Genomic DNA, 16,957 nt, shown 5'->3' on the forward strand with positions numbered 1-16,957 from the left:
ATAATGGTTGTTCTTGGTCGGCTTTGTGGTATCACAGCTCTCGCAGTGGTGACGGTTGCTGCTCCTTCTCGTCCTGTTCCTCGGGGTATGGATATGCAATTTTTAGTTCATGCCCTCCGGTAACCAACTAACAAGCAATAGATGTGTCCACTGATGTGCTTAATCAATTGACCCGATTCTCTCAATGGGCTGCGGCGTCATACTGCACGAACAATAACGACTCAACCGGGGATGCGCTATCTTGCGAGGAAGACAACTGTCCATTAGTGGAGTCTGCTGACACAATTTCTCTATACGAGTTTGATAAGTATGAAATCAACTTGCAAAGTCGCTCACAACGGTTAATTAACACAGTGTCACCTATTAGGGTCTGCAGCTATGGCAATGTTGCCGGCTTCCTCGCGGCGGACAAAACAAACAAGCTACTCGTCGTCTCCTTCCGGGGTAGCCGCTCAATAAGCACTTGGATTGCGAACATCAACTTCGGCTTGACCGATGCCAGCAGTATCTGCAGCGACTGCGAAGCCCACAGCGGGTTCTTGGAATCCTGGGAGACCGTCGCGGATGATCTGACAGCCAAGATCAAGGCCGCACAGACAACATACCCGGGCTACACTCTTGTCCTGACCGGCCACAGCTTCGGTGCGGCTCTTGCCACGTTGGGAGGTAGTGTGCTTCGTAATGCGGGATATGAACCGAATGTGGTGAGTACCATGTTTTTGTTTTGAATCAGTCCTTGATAATAGAGTATACTCACGGGACTATAGTATTCCTATGGCCAGCCACGTGTGGGCAATGAGGCTCTGGCTAAATACATCACGGAGCAAGGCAGTCTCTGGCGTGTGACGCATCAAGATGACCTGGTGCCTAAGTTGCCACCTGCAAGTGTTGGTTTTAGCCACGCAAGTCCCGAGTACTGGATTACTAGTGACGACGATACAACGGTGACCTCGTCTGATATTGATGTCATTGAGGGCGTTGGCTCGAAGTCTGGAAATGCGGGGACATTGAACCCGGATGTTGGGGCACATAGCTGGTACTTGGGACCTATTACCGCATGCCAATAGGAGGAATAGGAGGAATAGGAGGAATAGGGTGAATATGATGTATAGGTAGTATGTCCAGGTGGGACAGACGAGATCTACTGGTTAGATGTATACATATGCTGGTGACACCAATTCGATATATATATATATATATATATAAAACACATCAATATATTAAAATATCAAGATATCTACTATTAATTGCTCCGTAAGTGACTTGATTTATATATTTTGGCTGTGTTATAACTGTTCTTATAGCTGTCCCGTTGTAATTGTGAGCTCGGAGCTCAGCCAAATCATCAGAGCTTGGCTCCAGGGCTGTGGAGAACTTGAACTTGCGACACGTCGACCTCATGTCTCTGACAATTGCATTCATTACAGCATACTACATGAATTAGTATCTGATTAGTATCCCCAAGTATATTCGACTCTCGGATTTCTTGAGCTCCCCCGGGGCCTTGATTTCCCGTTAAGACGGTCTCCACCCCTCAATGACTTGACCACTCGGGCAGTGCCCTCCAGTCCCTCCATCCAACATGTTGTTCGCTCCCAGTGGGCCTCAGGGCCCCCGACGTCGCAGTCGGATGAAGGCCATCTTCATTACCATCTTCATCGTTCTCGCCCTGTACCTTTTATTCTTTACAAAGTCCTCCGTGAAGACCGAAACAGGCAGCTATGCGCAGACACATGAACATGGATCGACAAAACAACCAGACGAGCTGGCTCGTCCTGCTGTACGGAGACGCAAGGATATGGTAGTTGCCAGCATGAAAAGTGATGACACGTCATGGCTGTCAGAATACTTTCCCGACTGGACGAAAAGTATCTACGTGGTGGACGACAAGCACGCGCCGTTGACGGTGTCGCGCAACAAAGGCCGGGAATCCATGGTGTATTTGACGTGAGTCCGACATGCGATGTGTGTTACATCCTTCTCCTACCCTATACTGACTCGAGCTGTTGAACCAGATACATCATCGACAATTACGATAATCTACCAGACTCAATGCTCTTCATCCACTCCCAACGCTACCAATGGCACAACGACGACCCATACTACGACGGTATCCCGCCGCTCCGAAACTTCCAGATCCCATACCTACAAGAGCAAGGATATGTCAACCTACGATGTGTTTGGACCCTCGGATGCCCGGTAGAGATCCGTCCTCTCACCGATACGCATCGCAGCAACGTACACGCCGGCGAATACTTCAAGAATGGATTTATGGAGCTATTCCCTGGGGTTCCTGTCCCGGAGGAGGTAGGCGTGTCATGCTGCGCGCAGTTTGGTGTGTCCCGCGCCAAGGTGCTGGAACGGCCGCGCAGCGACTACGAGCGCTTCCGCAAATGGCTGGTGGAAACACCGCTAGAGGATGATTTGAGTGGACGAATTATGGAATATTCATGGCATAGTATGTGGTTTCCCTGCAAACCGCTCAGTTCCGGTCGAAAGCTGACATTTTCTCCAGTGATATTTGGAAAGGATCCCGTGCATTGCCCCAATGCGAAGGAATGCTACTGCAAAGTGTTCGGTCTGTGCGATCTGAACTGTCCATGGGAAGGTGGCTGTGATGATCGCTATTCCCTGCCTCCATTCTCCTCGTTGCCCAAAGGGTGGCCGACTATTGGGTGGAAGGGCCAAGCACAAGACCCTTCACACGGATTGCCGGAAACTTGAATTGCCCACATCGGGATCGAAAGAAATCCGCCACATAAGCTCCCCTTTCACTGCCTCGGGTTAGGCGTCTTGTTCTGCTGCGTATATGCGCACTCAGATTGCAGTCCCCTTAGGATCTATAAGCACACGAGGATATCCGTCGCAACTGCGACAGGACTTCCTAAAGATCGATACAATCAAATATATAGCAAATTAGTTACTGGAAGCCGATTGGAAATTAGAGAATCCAGAATCTCCTGCATAGCTGCATTGCATCGCTACATGACGTACATGAAAACACCCAATGCGGAGCCGAGGCTAATTTTATCTCCCCGCATTCAACTTCGACTTCTACAACTCTCTTTGTCTCCTGTCCTCTGTCTAAAGCCAAAATGCTGATCATCGGGCTCACCGGCTCAATAGCAACGGGCAAGTCAACTGTCTCCTCCATCCTCTCTACACCACCTTACTCCCTTCCAATAGTCGACGCCGATCTCCTCGCCCGCAAAGTAGTCGAACCCGGCACCGCAGGCTACAAAGCGATCGTCAACTACTTCGGCTCCAGCACGCCAGACCTATTATTGGAAGATGCGCCCACAAACCCGAACGGGAAACCACTGAACCGACCGGCGCTGGGACGGCGCGTGTTTGGTAGCACTGAAGAGCGCAAACGCGACCGACAAGTCCTCAACGGCATCGTCCACCCCGCCGTCCGGTGGGAAGTCTACAAAGCCTTAATCTACCATTACCTGCGTGGCCAATGGGCTGTTGTTCTGGATGTACCGCTCCTCTTCGAGAGCGGGATGGATCTCATCTGCGGAACGGTGATTGTGGTGGGTGTTCACGATCCTGAAATCCAGACTGCGCGGTTGCGCGCCCGCGATGCGCATCTTACAGCTGAGGATGCGGAGAACCGGGTCCGGAGCCAGGGGGACGTGCGGACGAAAGCGACGCAGGCGGAGTTCCGGGGGACGACGACGGGGCGTGGGGTGGTGATTTGGAATGATGCTGATAAGGCAGAACTGGAGGTTGCTGTTAAGGGGGCCATGGCCAGTATTGCGGCGTCGAGTCCGAGATGGTGGGCATGGGCGTTGTTGGTTGTGCCGCCGGTTGGGGTTGGGGTTGCTGCTTTGAATTTGATTGTGAATTTCGCGACGCAGAAGGGGTGGGAGAAGAAGAAGCAGGAGGAGAAGGCGAAACTTTGAGGTTTTCGTTTTCGCTTTATTTCTAGATCAGTCAGACGATCCTTAGGTATCTCTACGTGGTGCCTTTTGCCGTGCTTTACGCTTTTACCAGGGCAGAGTCAGCTTAGACCCAGTGAGGTCCTTAGCAGAGCCTAGGGCCTAGTATATACAATGTACATTGATTATTATCGCTTCGTGTAGAATAACATCTCAATTTTCACGTCAGACCCTCGAAATTTACCAAGTCCTTCAGCAAAGGAGAGACAATGTTATCAAAGACACGCTCCACGAATCTTTGCTCATTGCACAGTGAGGTTATGCCAGACCAGTAGAGGCAGCTATGAACGGCTTCTGCATAGTGTGTACCACTTTCCTGGTGCACATTGTCGACAAGCCTTGAGGCAACTCGGAATTTAGTGACCAATGGTTCCTGGTGCTCATCCTCCGGAGTAAAGAATACACTGAGGGATTTCCCAAGTGAAAGTTCCACTAGTGCAAGCCCTAAAGGCAACAGAAGATTGTTTTGCACGTTAGGATAGGGCGTCGAGTTGCGAGACTCTCTTCCAGCACTAGGGAGAAGAGGCCACGAGAGATAGAGATTGTCCAGCAATACGCTGTAACCGTCGTCGGCAGCAGCCAGATGGACATCGGAGCTATCCCATGAGGATTTCAGCCAATTGCCACAGAATTGAACCACACCACATGCCAGGCCGGTAGCGATGTGAAGTCGATCACGCCGACCAATATTTGAAAGGACTTCCTCAAGAGTCTTCTGTGGAACTCCCTTTGGAAGTTTCATTGCTTCCATTGTGTACCGGAAAGAGGCATTCATGTCGTTGGCAATGAAACCAATGGTCTTTTGCTGCCCACTGCGCATTTCGGCAAAATGAAGAGATGAACAAAAATCCTTAATGAGTGGAATAGACGGGGGCTCAAGAGTCATTTCTGATGCTTCCTCTATGAGAGTGGAACCGTTGCACTGGACCCTAGATCTCCCCTGTACTTGATAGAACGTGGGGTTGTTGTAAAGGGAGAGAGTGGCAAGTCCCATAGTCTCTTTGACCTGCATGGGCTTAAAGACCATCTCCGTCCGGGTCAATAGATGATCTGTATTCGTGTTGCTCGGGGCCTTGTTGGAGAAGAGCATCCGGAACTGAGACTGGCAGTTTCTGAGAGGATGATCCCCAGCACTCCCTAGAGGATTTGTTTGTAGTTGAAGCTGGACAAAGTGTTGCCCTTTACAACTACAGCGCCAGTAATTCCCGTCAATGATAGTTTGAAATAGCCCTTCAGCATGCTTGCGTCCCTTTTTGTATTGTTGTAGAAGGGGGCTCCAGGACTGGCGCCTTTTCTTGTTCGCTTCCCGGTGATCGGATTGGTCAATGAGAAGCTTCAGTATTGTATTTGCGGCGTTGATCTTTGCGAGGAGATCGTCGTAAACCGCTTTGCTAAGGATCTTACGAAATTTCCATAGATCCCAGGTTTCGGGGGCGAACTGAGATGATTCAAGGTGAGTACAACCCAGAATATAGTATAAGAGTAGATGAATAGGATCACTCACATTCGCCCAATCCTCACCAACGTGTAGCTTTCGAGAAAGATATTCTAGTAGATCCGAGAGAGAAGTCATATTCTGTAAGAACACATCGTAATTTCGGTTCAGCTTCCTGCGGAGACGACTTTGTAGAGCTGCGTTTGCCCATTCTTCGCCTTGTGGGTTGTTGATGAGTTGGCATATCTCATCTTCATCGTCGACAACACCTTCGAGGGCTTGTTCTAGTGTATTCAGCAAGATGGTGCGCTGTGTTTTCAGTCCCATCGAATAATCTTTAAAGTCCCGTCGGTATCGCCTTAGAAGCCTGATCTTCTCAATGCCGAGAGCGTAGGCATCGATCTGATTTATAAGAAGAGGAAGAATAGCGAGAGCGAGGCCAGCCGCCTCGATGCCAGTCACCATCCTTTCGTTGAGTCAAGATAATTTTCTGTAAGCTGACTTGTCAACCCCTCCATGTACAATGCCCCGCACTATACGGGCCAATCTTCATACACCAACCACAAACCTCAATGAGTCAAAAAGGATGGCAACTGTGCCAGATCTCGTTCAGACTTGTATCGTCCAGTTCAGCTCTTTAATTGCTTCGGATGGTCTCACTAAGCATATCCTCGAAGTTCCCCTGCAAGCATGGAGGGACGAACTCGGACGATTACGAGTATGGGCAGGCAATATCACTCAAGGGACCGGACAATCTTCTTTGAATTATCGCCTGAGGGATGCATCTCACATAAAAGACCAGATCCTGTCGCTCCTGGGGAGAGTTAAAGAGCTGCTCTTAGACCTCACAGAGGTCCTAGAGGAAGATGCCGATGCCGAGAAACAATATCCATACGCAGGGGCTGAAGGTCATGGAGACTACCCAGAGAATGACGATAGCATAACGGAGGTTCAGCAGATCCATAAAGGCCTCCTCGAAACAATCACCCAGCTCTACCAGATGTCCATGATGATTCGCCAGCCAGCTCATCACGACCGGCTGTCTGGAACACGCAGAGTGGACGCCGAACCATTTGTATTCTGGGCTGGGAAGCATGTCTCCAGTAAATATCCCCACGCAGATGAGGTAGTGATCAATCGACTCAGTTTCATGATGGCGCGGCAAAAAGCCATCTTGAAATATCGCGAGAGACACCATGCGAAACGGAGCCAGGGCGTTGATCCAGAAAGTATGGAATCGACTATGCCGCTCGGAACGATTGTTAACCATGCATTTAAAGAGCCCAATCAACCAGATGATACGGCCTCTGACTCTGGCGTATCCGAAACCTCATACAGTGGCCCCTTATTCGAGGGAGTAGACGGAGAAACGAGAATACCACCGATGCCTGAAAAAGGGCGCGGGAAAAGCCCGTTCAGATGTCCATATTGCTTCTACACCATAGCTGTTCGGGATGAGCAAGCATGGCTACAGCACATTCTCTCCGACTTGATGCCTTATGTTTGCGTCTTTCCCGAGTGTCCGACGCCAAATAGGCTATACGGAAGTTGTCGGCAGTGGTACGCTCACATTCAGGAAATGCATCCGATCGCTGATACTTCCTACCAATGCGCCATTTGCAAGCATATACACCTCCCTTCCGTCGGGTTTCAGCAGCATGTCGCTGGGCATTTACAGGAGGTTGCCCTCTTTTACCTGCCGCATGTAACAATGTTTGAGAATGAATACCCAAAAGCGAGACAAGAAGAGGGAGCGCAGGGTGCGAATTCAGAACAACGCTGGAGGCTGGAGGCCAAGTTAACAAAGGGAAAATCCACGGGGAGACGGAGGATGAGGAGAAGTTCACGAAGAAAATGTCTGGGGAGGATCCTCGAAAGCCGTACGGGTTCTTGGAGACGCCTGAGCAGATTGCCCTCAGGGAAGCTGCGGCTGAAGAATGGAAGCTCGAGCAAGAACGCATGGAGCATAAGGAACAGGAGAATGGGAATGTCCTTAAGAATTGGAGAGAAGATAAGGGGAAAAAAGAAAAAGAAAAGACTACGTGGACTAAGGTAAGTGACCTCGGGAACTATATGGAACTACATCCATCATCACATACTGGATATACTGGATATACTGGATATACTGGATATACTGGATATACTGGATATACTGGATACACCGATGTTGACGTTCTTTAGGTCCATCGTAAACACCTGATGCCTGACACATTGATTGCATATAATTTGCCTTGGGATTGGGATGAGGTTAGTACCATATAAAAAGACATATGGTATATTGTCTAGAAACTAATCCCTGATATAGCACAACACCAACTACATTATCATCAAACAGTACATAACCGAGGACTTGCAGGAAGAGCTCTTCGCCCACACTCGACGTAAACGCGAGGCAGTAATTGTTGCTCGAACATCCAACCCCATGGCCCCAGCCGGATTGAAGGTCAATGACCGCAGTAAGGAGAAGATGATCCTGGCCCGGAAGAAGAGCCCTAGTCGTCGATCTTGGACATTCGAATAGAGATGTATTTACTTGGCGTGTAGTGGACAAAAGGAAGTACCCAGGACAAAGGACTATAGTGGTTGCAAAGCATTTACCACCACCTGGACAGGTGATGCTGAGAAGGAATTGATTGATAGAACCCCAAGACGCCATACATGCTATGCTAGAACGCCGTCAAAACATCCGAGTTGAATATCTCATGAAAAAACCACCTGTTTAGCAGCTCTTGCGCTTCTTTTTCTTCTTGTCAGAGGATGGGGCTCCCAACAAAGACCCCCGGCCAGACCCAGATATACTGGTGAGTTCAGACAGCTTCGTCTGTCGTGAGCTTCCTCTTGCTTTGGCTTCTGCCTTGAGTCTGGCCTTTTCCATCATTTCGGTGACCTCTTGGGGATTGGACGGGTTGATTATGGTGTCTTCATCTTCATCCTCATCATCCTCATCGCCCTCCTTCCGTGATGTGGTTTGTGGCTAAGGAAAATGAGTACAAAACGTCAAGTGCGAGATAACAGAGAAAAAACTGACCTTGCGCTCTTTGCGCTTGAAATTGCCATATGCACGCCGTCCACCCGAGTAGGTATCATCTTCTGCATCCAACGAGTCTGCCGCCAATACCACAGGCTGCTGAGTGGACTGGGGCATCGCAGGAACATCTAGGACCCAATGTGTCTCACCCGCCTCTGCAGCTGCTCGTGCGACAGCTTGCTGTCGTTTTTCTTCTTCGGCAGCAAGTGCAGCTGTGATCGCCTCCATATCTGAGGTACGAGGGCTCTCAGCCTCGGTGGAGAGACGGGGACGCTTGGAATTGTGCGGGCTGTCATCAGATGATGGGCTTTGGGTTTCCTTTGCAGCTGCAGCGCGTCGCATAAACTGGGGTATAGTGTTAGTTGCATGGCTGTTAATCAGGAAACTGCATTCATACCTTCATGGTCAATAGATTTGAAGACATGGTCTTCTCTGGCTTTCCAGCCGGGGAGGAAGAGCCAGACATGATGGGCTGAAAGTAAGATCTCAATGGAAATACACCCCCAAATTTTTTAAGACAAGAGAAAGATGTCAAACCACTTTCACTGCGCAAAATAAAATGACGCGGCAGAAAATCCAAAGTGCAGGGTGGAGCTATCTCGAATCAGCAAGCGGTGACCACCCACCAAACCACACCTCACGGATTATTCAGTGCCGACTTGCACTTGGTCCCTTGCCAACGCTCTTTTTGTCCTCCGTTATAACCAACAACCCCGGGGAAATTTGCCCAGTATGATGTCCTGTGGCCGCAGACTCGTGACCTTTGCGTCGGTCCGCCCGCGCTTCGTTGTCCGCGCATACTCCTCGACCGTGCCCCGTCTGAACGAGAGCCGTCTCCAAGCCAACGACCCGACCCCGCGGAAGCCCACGGCGAATGTCTCTGCAACCAATGCCGAGCCTACCGACACTACTATTGCGGAGGCACCCGAGGTTGGCGAGCGCATCCGGAGCATGCAGGCCCCGAACCGCGCTACCACCTGGGCCTCCAGCCAGCAGCCGCGCGAGCAAGCCATGGTTGGACCTCGCTTTGAGCAGACCATTATGGAGACTCAGGTGCGAATCAATTGAAAACAATAGTGCTTATGCAATTGCCTGTGCAATTGCTGTTGGCACTGCGTACTAAGGCCTGAGACTGACTTACTCTTTAGCCGCGTCCATATGCCGCTATCGAGCTCATTCACAGACAGCCCGTCCGCTGGACAAAGTCCAAGGTTGTCAGCTGTGACGGTGGTGGTGGTCCTCTTGGCCACCCCAAGGTCTTCATCAACACCGACAAGCCCGAGATCGCTACCTGCGGATACTGCGGTCTTCCCTTCGTATGTCCATTTATACCCGGCTTCCTACCGGCTACGGTTGGATCTTTCGCTAACACCTCTCTAGGCCCATGAACAGCACCGCGCTTACTTGAAGTCCCTGCCCGCCACCAGCTACCCCCTCGAGCCCACCGGTGACGCCGTTGAGGTGAACGAGTCTCAGCGTGTGACAGAGGGTGGCTTTGAGCAGCGATAGACGGCTAGCATGAGATTTCCTTTTATCGGCGTTGCACAATTTGCGTTTTTCAATTGGTTTTGGGCCCGAGGCCGTGTACAGAATATCGATGAATGGATCCGCTGCTCTTCGATCGTGTGTGATGATGGTATTGTCCTCAAAATGTGTGTACTACTTCGACTACCTGCATATGATGGTCTCATTATAATTTGGGTCATATGTCCGCACTGTCGCCAACCCAAATCCCTATGTTCTATCTTGCATCATTCGTAGCCGGGGCATCCTAGATAGGTCACAATTGCCCGCGCTCCCTATCCAGTCAAGCCTTCTGTCCCTGGATCATCGCGACAACCTTGCGACTGTGCCGACTCGTCCGGAACTCCAGGTACCAAATGCCCTGCCATGTTCCTGTTGCCAAGCGACCGTTTGTGATCGGGATATTGACCGATGCGCCAATAAGGGCAGATTTGATGTGAGCCTGTTGGGAAATTAGTCCTTAGTTCTGAAGAGAGAGGAAAAAGAACCGCGGAGCTAGGATCTTGAAAGCGAGCGTAGCGATCAAATCAAGATTTCCAATTCCCCGCTATCTCCAGAGACGTAACATACCGGCATATCATCCTCACCCTCGGCAGAGTGACGATACAAATTCCCTTTCTTATCCATAGGCGCAATACGGTCCAGCGCATCGCTCATATCGGCGCGAACATCGTCGTCCCAGTTTTCGTTCAGTGAAAGTGCACAGCTGGTGTGCTGCACGAACAGATTCAGCATGCCGACTTTGTAGTCGCGGATCTCGGGAACCTCCTGGAGGACATGGTCGGTGATAAGGTAGGAGCCGCGGCTGCGAGGGGGAAGACTAAAAATCTTCTGGGACCAAGACATGGTGTATAGAATATAGAAGATAGAATTGGAGGATGTGTTGGAGAAGATGAGAATATCGAGGGGCAGAAGAAAATAAGAGTTGTGATTGGGTGGGTTCTCTGATGTCATTGGATCTACTTACTAGGTATACCTACCTAGGTACATACCTACATACTTAGGTACTTGAGCATCTATAAGGCATCTTGGGCAGGAATTATAACTGGAAGATATTCTGTTTACAATACTTGACATATATCTACTATTATCTTGGTGTAAGTATGTAGCAAGTTCGTGCAATATCAACTTCGTCAATTTCTACATCTTAACTCCTATGAGAATAGTTGTAGTCTCCTTAGGTAGTCTTTTTGGATACCTCGCTATATAGTTCGTTAGATACATAGATAGTGGAAAAGGGTCACAAAAGGCCTATTTTATGACAGGGAAGTTTCCTATTGAAGCGCAGTAGCTTGCATATGTAGGTAGTTAATATCTTTCTCAGGTAAACAATTGGGCTATATACACTACGCCATTAGAAAACACGTGTCGAGGCTTTTCTTTCAACAGTATTAAGTTAAAACCCGAAATATCTTGGATTCAAATGGAACAGCTCTCACTGAGTGGCTTTTCCCACACGTAGTGCCTATCTGTATCTTTGGCAATCTACCTAAATACTAAGCATCTGCATCATAAGGTAGCAGATACTGCTCGTCCTCAAATAACTCCACGAGATGGTATCGACGATGCGCCGTGAAGAGCATAATCATTCCCTGGATGAAATTCTTCACTACAGCGAGGAGCGATGGACTATTCTGAAGCTGTTTATAAGCGGACTTTGTGAGCTACAGTTAATAGTTAGCAATCCGGTTTACTGCAAACCGTGGATATATTAAGAGAACTTACACCAGGCGTATAGCTCGTCAGATACTGCAATACATCCAAATGATGGACATTATGCGTGTCGGCGAAATTCGCAACGAAATTGCCTCTCTCATCAGCGAGACAGAACTCCTTGTAATAAGACAGGATGTCATTGGTAAAATTAATGGTGAGCGCGAGTTCTAGGGTGATGGGGAAGTATTGCATCTCGTATTCCTCCTCGGGAAAGAGGGAATTGGGAAAGAGAAGATGGACCATGAACTCTGCGCCCCCGACCTTAGTTCGTAAGGCCATAGGCATAAGGCGGGAATCGGATGAGAATTTGAAGTTGGTCTGGTCGATCTTGGACTCTATGACACGGCCATTGATATAATCAAGCATGCCTCTGGTTATCTCAGAGTGACAGTATGGACCGTAATAATGCGATAAGTTGCGAAGGTGAGAATCCAACGCAGCCAAGATAGGATGATTGTGGGGTTGATTGAGAATGAACCTAAGTAGATCATCAGTATATCAGCATATAGCTGAATACTTATAATGAAGTTAGGCTAGAAACTCACCTTTGACCAAATGCTTGAAGATCCTCTATGAATTCCTCCGCCACATCATCCACTATAAACATATACACGAATTGAATGGCAACGAGCACCCTCACCTGGAAGGAAAGACCCGTGTACCCGTGATATGCATAGTTTAGCGAAGCGTGGAGGGTGTTTTGGATAGATTTCTCAATCTCCTCTCCTCCGTCCAGACCTTTGAAGTACCGCAAAACAGCGTCTTTCATCCCGTCGTCTTTAACTACGCGAATGCTGCGGTCAAACCCGATATCCTCGAGGAAGGTCCTAATCAACGACTTGACTTGACCAGCTTCGGCCTTTCCCGAGTTTCCACTTATTCCATCGGTGCCGGTTGATTTCGTCTCAAGTCCGTGATAGGCGAGTTTGCTCTCTGCCAGGTTGGTGTCCATATTGATTAAGAAAAGGAGAAAAAGGCAAGAGAAACTGCGTCGAATATACTTATGATATGAAAAACCAGTTGAAGTTTTGGGGCGGGGGGAAGATTCTCTCTTATATAGCTTTGGTTAACATCCTATTCGACCCTACATCTGCAATGAGAATCCTTCTAGTCTTTCCAACAAAACAAATGTCGTACGAGCGTGCGAGTGAATGTTTCACCGAGAACAATAATGTGCATATAGTACAGGTTTTTTTTTTATATATCTCTTTATGCTGCTATGGATATATACGGTTAGTACATACATGCATGTACCAGTATTGCAGATTATCGCATTCTTCTGGACTCTAGATGATAAATGGAATGGTAGAAGGTGTGAATGCTCCAAATATTTCTCTTCAATCGTTGTCAATAATCCACTAAAGTAGTGACTCTGGTATAAATTTCCTGTTCTACTGGTCAATGGTATATAGATGCTCCCGTTGTCAAAAGGAAAGACCAAAACCCCAACATATCAGACTCCACTCATATTGCATATTAGACAACCCCCCTTTAAGTAGTACTTCTGTCAAAGAGAATATAGAATATATTGTATTGCATTAAATCATCTCTACCCAACATGCGGGGGAAATTTCCCCGGCTATGACGACTTCGTCGGCTCTTCCGGAAAACTGTCAGTGACGACAATTGCTTTCTCAGATCATTTCATCTGCAAGTGGACTTTTTTAAGTTCATAAAACATGAATTCCTCCGTTGATCCCACCTCTCTGCTAGTGTCTGCAGCAGTCCCGGCATTCAGGTGTCCGGCCGGGACAAAGATGCACATTCTGAACTTGGGCACCCTCCAAGAAGATGAATCATGGTTGGTTTGCCAACCGGTGGTCAAGTCGTGATATTCTGATTAACCTTGCGTAGGATCCTGCGAGGTTGCAATGCAAGTTCCTTGAGCAATCTTAATCCAGTGAACAGACGTCGAGATTTAGTGATCCTTTCCGCTCTCATCGAGTACCCGGGAGTTGGACTCATTCTGTACGAGACGGGCTGTGCTGAGAACGTAGATGTGGGTTGTCAGAATCGTACCGCAATGTTCCTTGTGTATAGCTAAACCGAATACAGAATTGGCCAGCGCAAATCACGGAGGCCTCTCCGCGTGTTGAGTACTCAGACAACCATAAGCTCCCGGACGCCATCAAGGCTACTGGGAACGACATTAAGGACGTAAAAGCAGTCATCATTGGCCATCTGCACTTTGACCATGCCGGGGGACTTGAGCATTTTGTGAACACAGATGTCCCAATCTATGTCCACGAAGAAGAGTTCAAGCACGCTTGCTGGGCGGTAGCAACCGGGGCAGACTTTGGTGTCTACCTAGGACAATATATGCTGCTGGAAGAACTGAAGTGGAACACGTTCACCGAGTCACAATTTGATCTGTTCCAAGGCATAACCTTTCACCATTCACCTGGCCACACACCTGGACTATGCATTATGCAAGTCAATCTTGCGAATGATGGACCATTTATTTGGACCTCGGACCAGTTTCACGTTGCAGAAAACTATGAGCTGGGTCATCCCCACGGAGGATTAGCTAGGGATCACAGTGCGTGGTATCGCAGTCTCAGCATGATCCGCAGACTTCAGAGACTGTACAATGCAACGTTGATTTTTGGTCATGACACGGAGGTGGCCTTCAAGCTCATAAATGCAAAGCCATTTTATGATTGAAGGTCTAAATTTCAAGCTTATTGTCAGCCTGCTACTTAATCAAATGAAGACGTATTTCCTTTTCGAGCCGATCTTGTTGAATGCCAACTTGTAGCTTTAGTTTGACCAGGAATGTAGGAAAATCAAAATTAGAGGAAGAAATAAGCTTGATAGTGCTAGAACAGGTATGTCATTGAGTTTCCCTGGAGAAGAAGTTGAATATTGAACGCCTTCCCGAATAAGAAGGTGGGCCCAGTTAACAGCGTCGACCAACCACAAGCATTGCTTTGAACTTTATTTGTATACAGAAGCCGGGAAAGAGAAATAGAGACAAAAGACATACTGTGCCGTACTATCTAAGCTGGTAGCCGATTCTGGTTTCTTATCCTCCCTTGCCTAGTGCGACGAACTCATCCCGGTGATCTGAAGCCTGACATCCTGGGTCGTCCCATCGGTGGAGACAAGCTGCGCTTCGGTTGCGCTTTCCTCCGGGAATATCTGAGCCGTCAAAGAAACTTCTCCTTGACCACCCAAGACCTCAACGCTAGACCAATCCACAAAGACCTGCAAATTGATGCGTTTATCTGCGCTCGCTGACAGTGGTGCGTGATACAAGCTTGCAAAGGTCTTGTCGAAAGATACATCTCCTGAGTGTTGCCGATCCACAAACATCTCTTTGCTGGTAAAGTTGTACCCGATGAGTGTTTCTTGCTTGAAGTCAGAGCTAGCACGGACGGCGATGGCAAACGTAGATGCCAGAGAATCATCGGAGTCATGATCAGCGAAACTCAAGTCGATCTTGAAGGCCTTGCCTGGGGAGTCAAGGCTGGTTGTTCCTTCCGATACAGATTCCCAGGAATGTTTCGCCGCCTTGTGGTCGGCAACAGTTCGCCAGCTCTGCTGCGGTTGTTGAAGGAGGGTCACCTTCTCATTAACCGTCTTCAAAGACAAGTGGCGGGGAACAGACATGGCACTTCGCCAAGGGCTTGTCGGGATTAGTGCACCATACTGCCAGTTGTTCATCCACGCGATCTGGATTACCTCCCCATCAGGAAGTCCGTTATAACTGGCGGCAGCATAAAAGTCCGGACCGAAATCCATCCAGTTGGCAGACTTGTTGTCTGGATAGACGTTATCGGAATCAGCCTTGAAAGTCGTGCCGTCGAAGTCGCCAATAAAGTATTGCGTGCCTGATCCGACTGTGCCAGGTGGGCCACCAGGGTTGAGTCCCAAAACCAGTACCCACTTCTTGGTTGACGGGTCTCCTTCGACGGGCATTTGGAACAGGTTGGCACATTCCCATACGCCGCCGACAGCATTGTAAGGTCCGAATTCGCTGATGAAAGACCACTCTTTGAGGTTGTCGGAACTGAAGATAAGAATTTTGTGGATTGCTGCCACAACGGTGACGGAGATCCATTTCTGTGTATCGTCATGCCAGAACACGAAGGGATCCCGGAAGTTTATGAATTCATCTTCGTACGGAGAGGGCGGGTTGTGAATTACGGGATTCTCGGCGTCATATGTTGTCCAGGTCTCGCCCTCGTCGAGACTGTAGGCGATTGACTGAGATTGCTGCTCTGCGCGAACATGTTTTCCACTTGGCAGATCCTGAGCAACGGGATACTTTATAAAGAACAACTGTCAGTCTCTATGAGTGATCCGGTGAAATAATCAATCGTACCATAGAAGTATACATGGCGACCAAAGGAACCTTTCCGTCAACTCCGAAGCCACTCGTGTTGTTCACATCTGCTACCGCACTTCCGGTGAAGTACATCTCGGTGACAGTATCGGGATATCCCCGAGCAAGCAGAGCAACAGGGCGCTCGTCCCAGTGGATCAGATCTCTACTCGTTGCATGACCCCATGACATATTGCCCCATTCGCTACCACCAGGGTTGTATTGGAAGAAAAGATGGTAGGTGCCACTGTGATACAACAGCCCACTAGGATCGTTCATCCAGTTTTCCTCGGGGAGAAATGGTATTGAGGGCGATAGGGTTCGGTATAGCCCAGGCCGGATGCCGTCCCGGCGAGAAGGCCGAGGGCCATTGTGAGGAGCATGACCATATTGAAATTTGATGGAAGTCTCTATGCAAATAAAACCTATTCTATTCTACCAGGAGATTTGTACAAAATTTATATATCTGACAGAGTTGCCTCGTCTCGGTACTTACCCCCCATCCCACATTTCATACTTCTTGGCATTGCCCCATGGGGTTTCCACGTTCTGCAAATCTTCGGGGAAATACAAACTCTCGTCTCCCATATTCTTGCTAGAGCAGCTAAATAATCGGCACGCCCCCGGAGCCAAGTCGCTGAAACTCGGAAGTAATCTCGGAGCTCAGCACACTCTATGTCTTATTCGGGCCGTAATCTTCACGCCACGCCCATAACGCGGGGTATGTGCGAGTGAACTATGATGTTATTCAGGGCACTACAAAGTATTTGCTCCACTCCAATGGAGTATAATGAGGGATTTCTGTCATCTACCGGGCCTCTCCGAGTCGGTGACTCCCGATATTAGAAATCACAACTTGACCGAAGTCACTTGGCGCAACGCGATTGACAGGCACGGAAGTATCCTGCCCCACAGTATTCTTGCAGACCGGTGATGTAATATCTCTCACAGTGGCATTGGGATATTCCAAGGTTATCCCGGTG

At 48.8% G+C, this 16,957-nt stretch overlaps 11 protein-coding genes across 11 annotated transcripts; 6 read left to right on the forward strand and 5 right to left on the reverse strand.

Annotated features, from left to right (window-relative positions):
* Positions 1-3: 3 nt before the first annotated feature.
* On the forward strand, positions 4-1,067 carry N7489_001657 (lipase family protein; the record flags this gene model as incomplete). Its single annotated transcript, XM_056707412.1, has 3 exons — positions 4-85; positions 142-704; positions 768-1,067. 3 exons carry the CDS (start codon positions 4-6, stop codon positions 1,065-1,067), a joined length of 945 nt encoding a protein of 314 aa, XP_056571714.1.
* A 515-nt stretch (positions 1,068-1,582) lies between these two features.
* Positions 1,583-2,724, forward strand: N7489_001658 (DUF3431 domain-containing protein; the record flags this gene model as incomplete). The annotated part of the gene is made up of 3 exons (XM_056707413.1): positions 1,583-1,947; positions 2,016-2,458; positions 2,516-2,724. The coding sequence occupies 3 exons, from the start codon at positions 1,583-1,585 to the stop codon at positions 2,722-2,724; spliced, it is 1,017 nt and encodes a 338-aa protein (XP_056571715.1).
* Positions 2,725-3,095: 371 nt separating this feature from the next.
* Positions 3,096-3,908, forward strand: N7489_001659 (putative dephospho-CoA kinase; the record flags this gene model as incomplete). The annotated part of the gene is made up of 1 exon (XM_056707414.1): positions 3,096-3,908. The coding sequence occupies one exon, from the start codon at positions 3,096-3,098 to the stop codon at positions 3,906-3,908; it is 813 nt and encodes a 270-aa protein (XP_056571716.1).
* A 196-nt stretch (positions 3,909-4,104) lies between these two features.
* Positions 4,105-5,844, reverse strand: N7489_001660 (uncharacterized protein; the record flags this gene model as incomplete). Its single annotated transcript, XM_056707415.1, has 1 exon — positions 4,105-5,844. One exon carries the CDS (start codon positions 5,842-5,844, stop codon positions 4,105-4,107), a length of 1,740 nt encoding a protein of 579 aa, XP_056571717.1.
* A 121-nt stretch (positions 5,845-5,965) lies between these two features.
* On the forward strand, positions 5,966-7,900 carry N7489_001661 (uncharacterized protein; the record flags this gene model as incomplete). Its single annotated transcript, XM_056707416.1, has 4 exons — positions 5,966-7,139; positions 7,178-7,431; positions 7,561-7,626; positions 7,685-7,900. The coding sequence occupies 4 exons, from the start codon at positions 5,966-5,968 to the stop codon at positions 7,898-7,900; spliced, it is 1,710 nt and encodes a 569-aa protein (XP_056571718.1).
* A 198-nt stretch (positions 7,901-8,098) lies between these two features.
* On the reverse strand, positions 8,099-8,873 carry N7489_001662 (uncharacterized protein; the record flags this gene model as incomplete). The annotated part of the gene is made up of 3 exons (XM_056707417.1): positions 8,099-8,353; positions 8,408-8,752; positions 8,805-8,873. 3 exons carry the CDS (start codon positions 8,871-8,873, stop codon positions 8,099-8,101), a joined length of 669 nt encoding a protein of 222 aa, XP_056571719.1.
* Positions 8,874-9,139: 266 nt separating this feature from the next.
* On the forward strand, positions 9,140-9,916 carry N7489_001663 (zinc-finger domain-containing protein; the record flags this gene model as incomplete). The annotated part of the gene is made up of 3 exons (XM_056707418.1): positions 9,140-9,460; positions 9,556-9,723; positions 9,788-9,916. The coding sequence occupies 3 exons, from the start codon at positions 9,140-9,142 to the stop codon at positions 9,914-9,916; spliced, it is 618 nt and encodes a 205-aa protein (XP_056571720.1).
* A 298-nt stretch (positions 9,917-10,214) lies between these two features.
* Positions 10,215-10,777, reverse strand: N7489_001664 (YjbQ family protein; the record flags this gene model as incomplete). The annotated part of the gene is made up of 2 exons (XM_056707419.1): positions 10,215-10,373; positions 10,502-10,777. The coding sequence occupies 2 exons, from the start codon at positions 10,775-10,777 to the stop codon at positions 10,215-10,217; spliced, it is 435 nt and encodes a 144-aa protein (XP_056571721.1).
* A 650-nt stretch (positions 10,778-11,427) lies between these two features.
* N7489_001665 (uncharacterized protein) lies at positions 11,428-12,599 on the reverse strand (the record flags this gene model as incomplete). Its single annotated transcript, XM_056707420.1, has 3 exons — positions 11,428-11,595; positions 11,657-12,125; positions 12,193-12,599. The coding sequence occupies 3 exons, from the start codon at positions 12,597-12,599 to the stop codon at positions 11,428-11,430; spliced, it is 1,044 nt and encodes a 347-aa protein (XP_056571722.1).
* Positions 12,600-13,326: 727 nt separating this feature from the next.
* On the forward strand, positions 13,327-14,311 carry N7489_001666 (N-acyl homoserine lactonase family protein; the record flags this gene model as incomplete). The annotated part of the gene is made up of 3 exons (XM_056707421.1): positions 13,327-13,448; positions 13,502-13,646; positions 13,688-14,311. The coding sequence occupies 3 exons, from the start codon at positions 13,327-13,329 to the stop codon at positions 14,309-14,311; spliced, it is 891 nt and encodes a 296-aa protein (XP_056571723.1).
* A 375-nt stretch (positions 14,312-14,686) lies between these two features.
* Positions 14,687-16,562, reverse strand: N7489_001667 (glycoside hydrolase family 32 protein; the record flags this gene model as incomplete). Its single annotated transcript, XM_056707422.1, has 3 exons — positions 14,687-15,916; positions 15,975-16,404; positions 16,471-16,562. 3 exons carry the CDS (start codon positions 16,560-16,562, stop codon positions 14,687-14,689), a joined length of 1,752 nt encoding a protein of 583 aa, XP_056571724.1.
* Between the last annotated feature and the right edge of the window lie 395 nt (positions 16,563-16,957).

Source organism: Penicillium chrysogenum (genome assembly GCF_028827035.1).
Source record: "Penicillium chrysogenum strain IBT 35668 chromosome Unknown utg000001l_segment0_segment0, whole genome shotgun sequence".
Lineage (NCBI taxonomy): Eukaryota > Fungi > Ascomycota > Eurotiomycetes > Eurotiales > Aspergillaceae > Penicillium > Penicillium chrysogenum.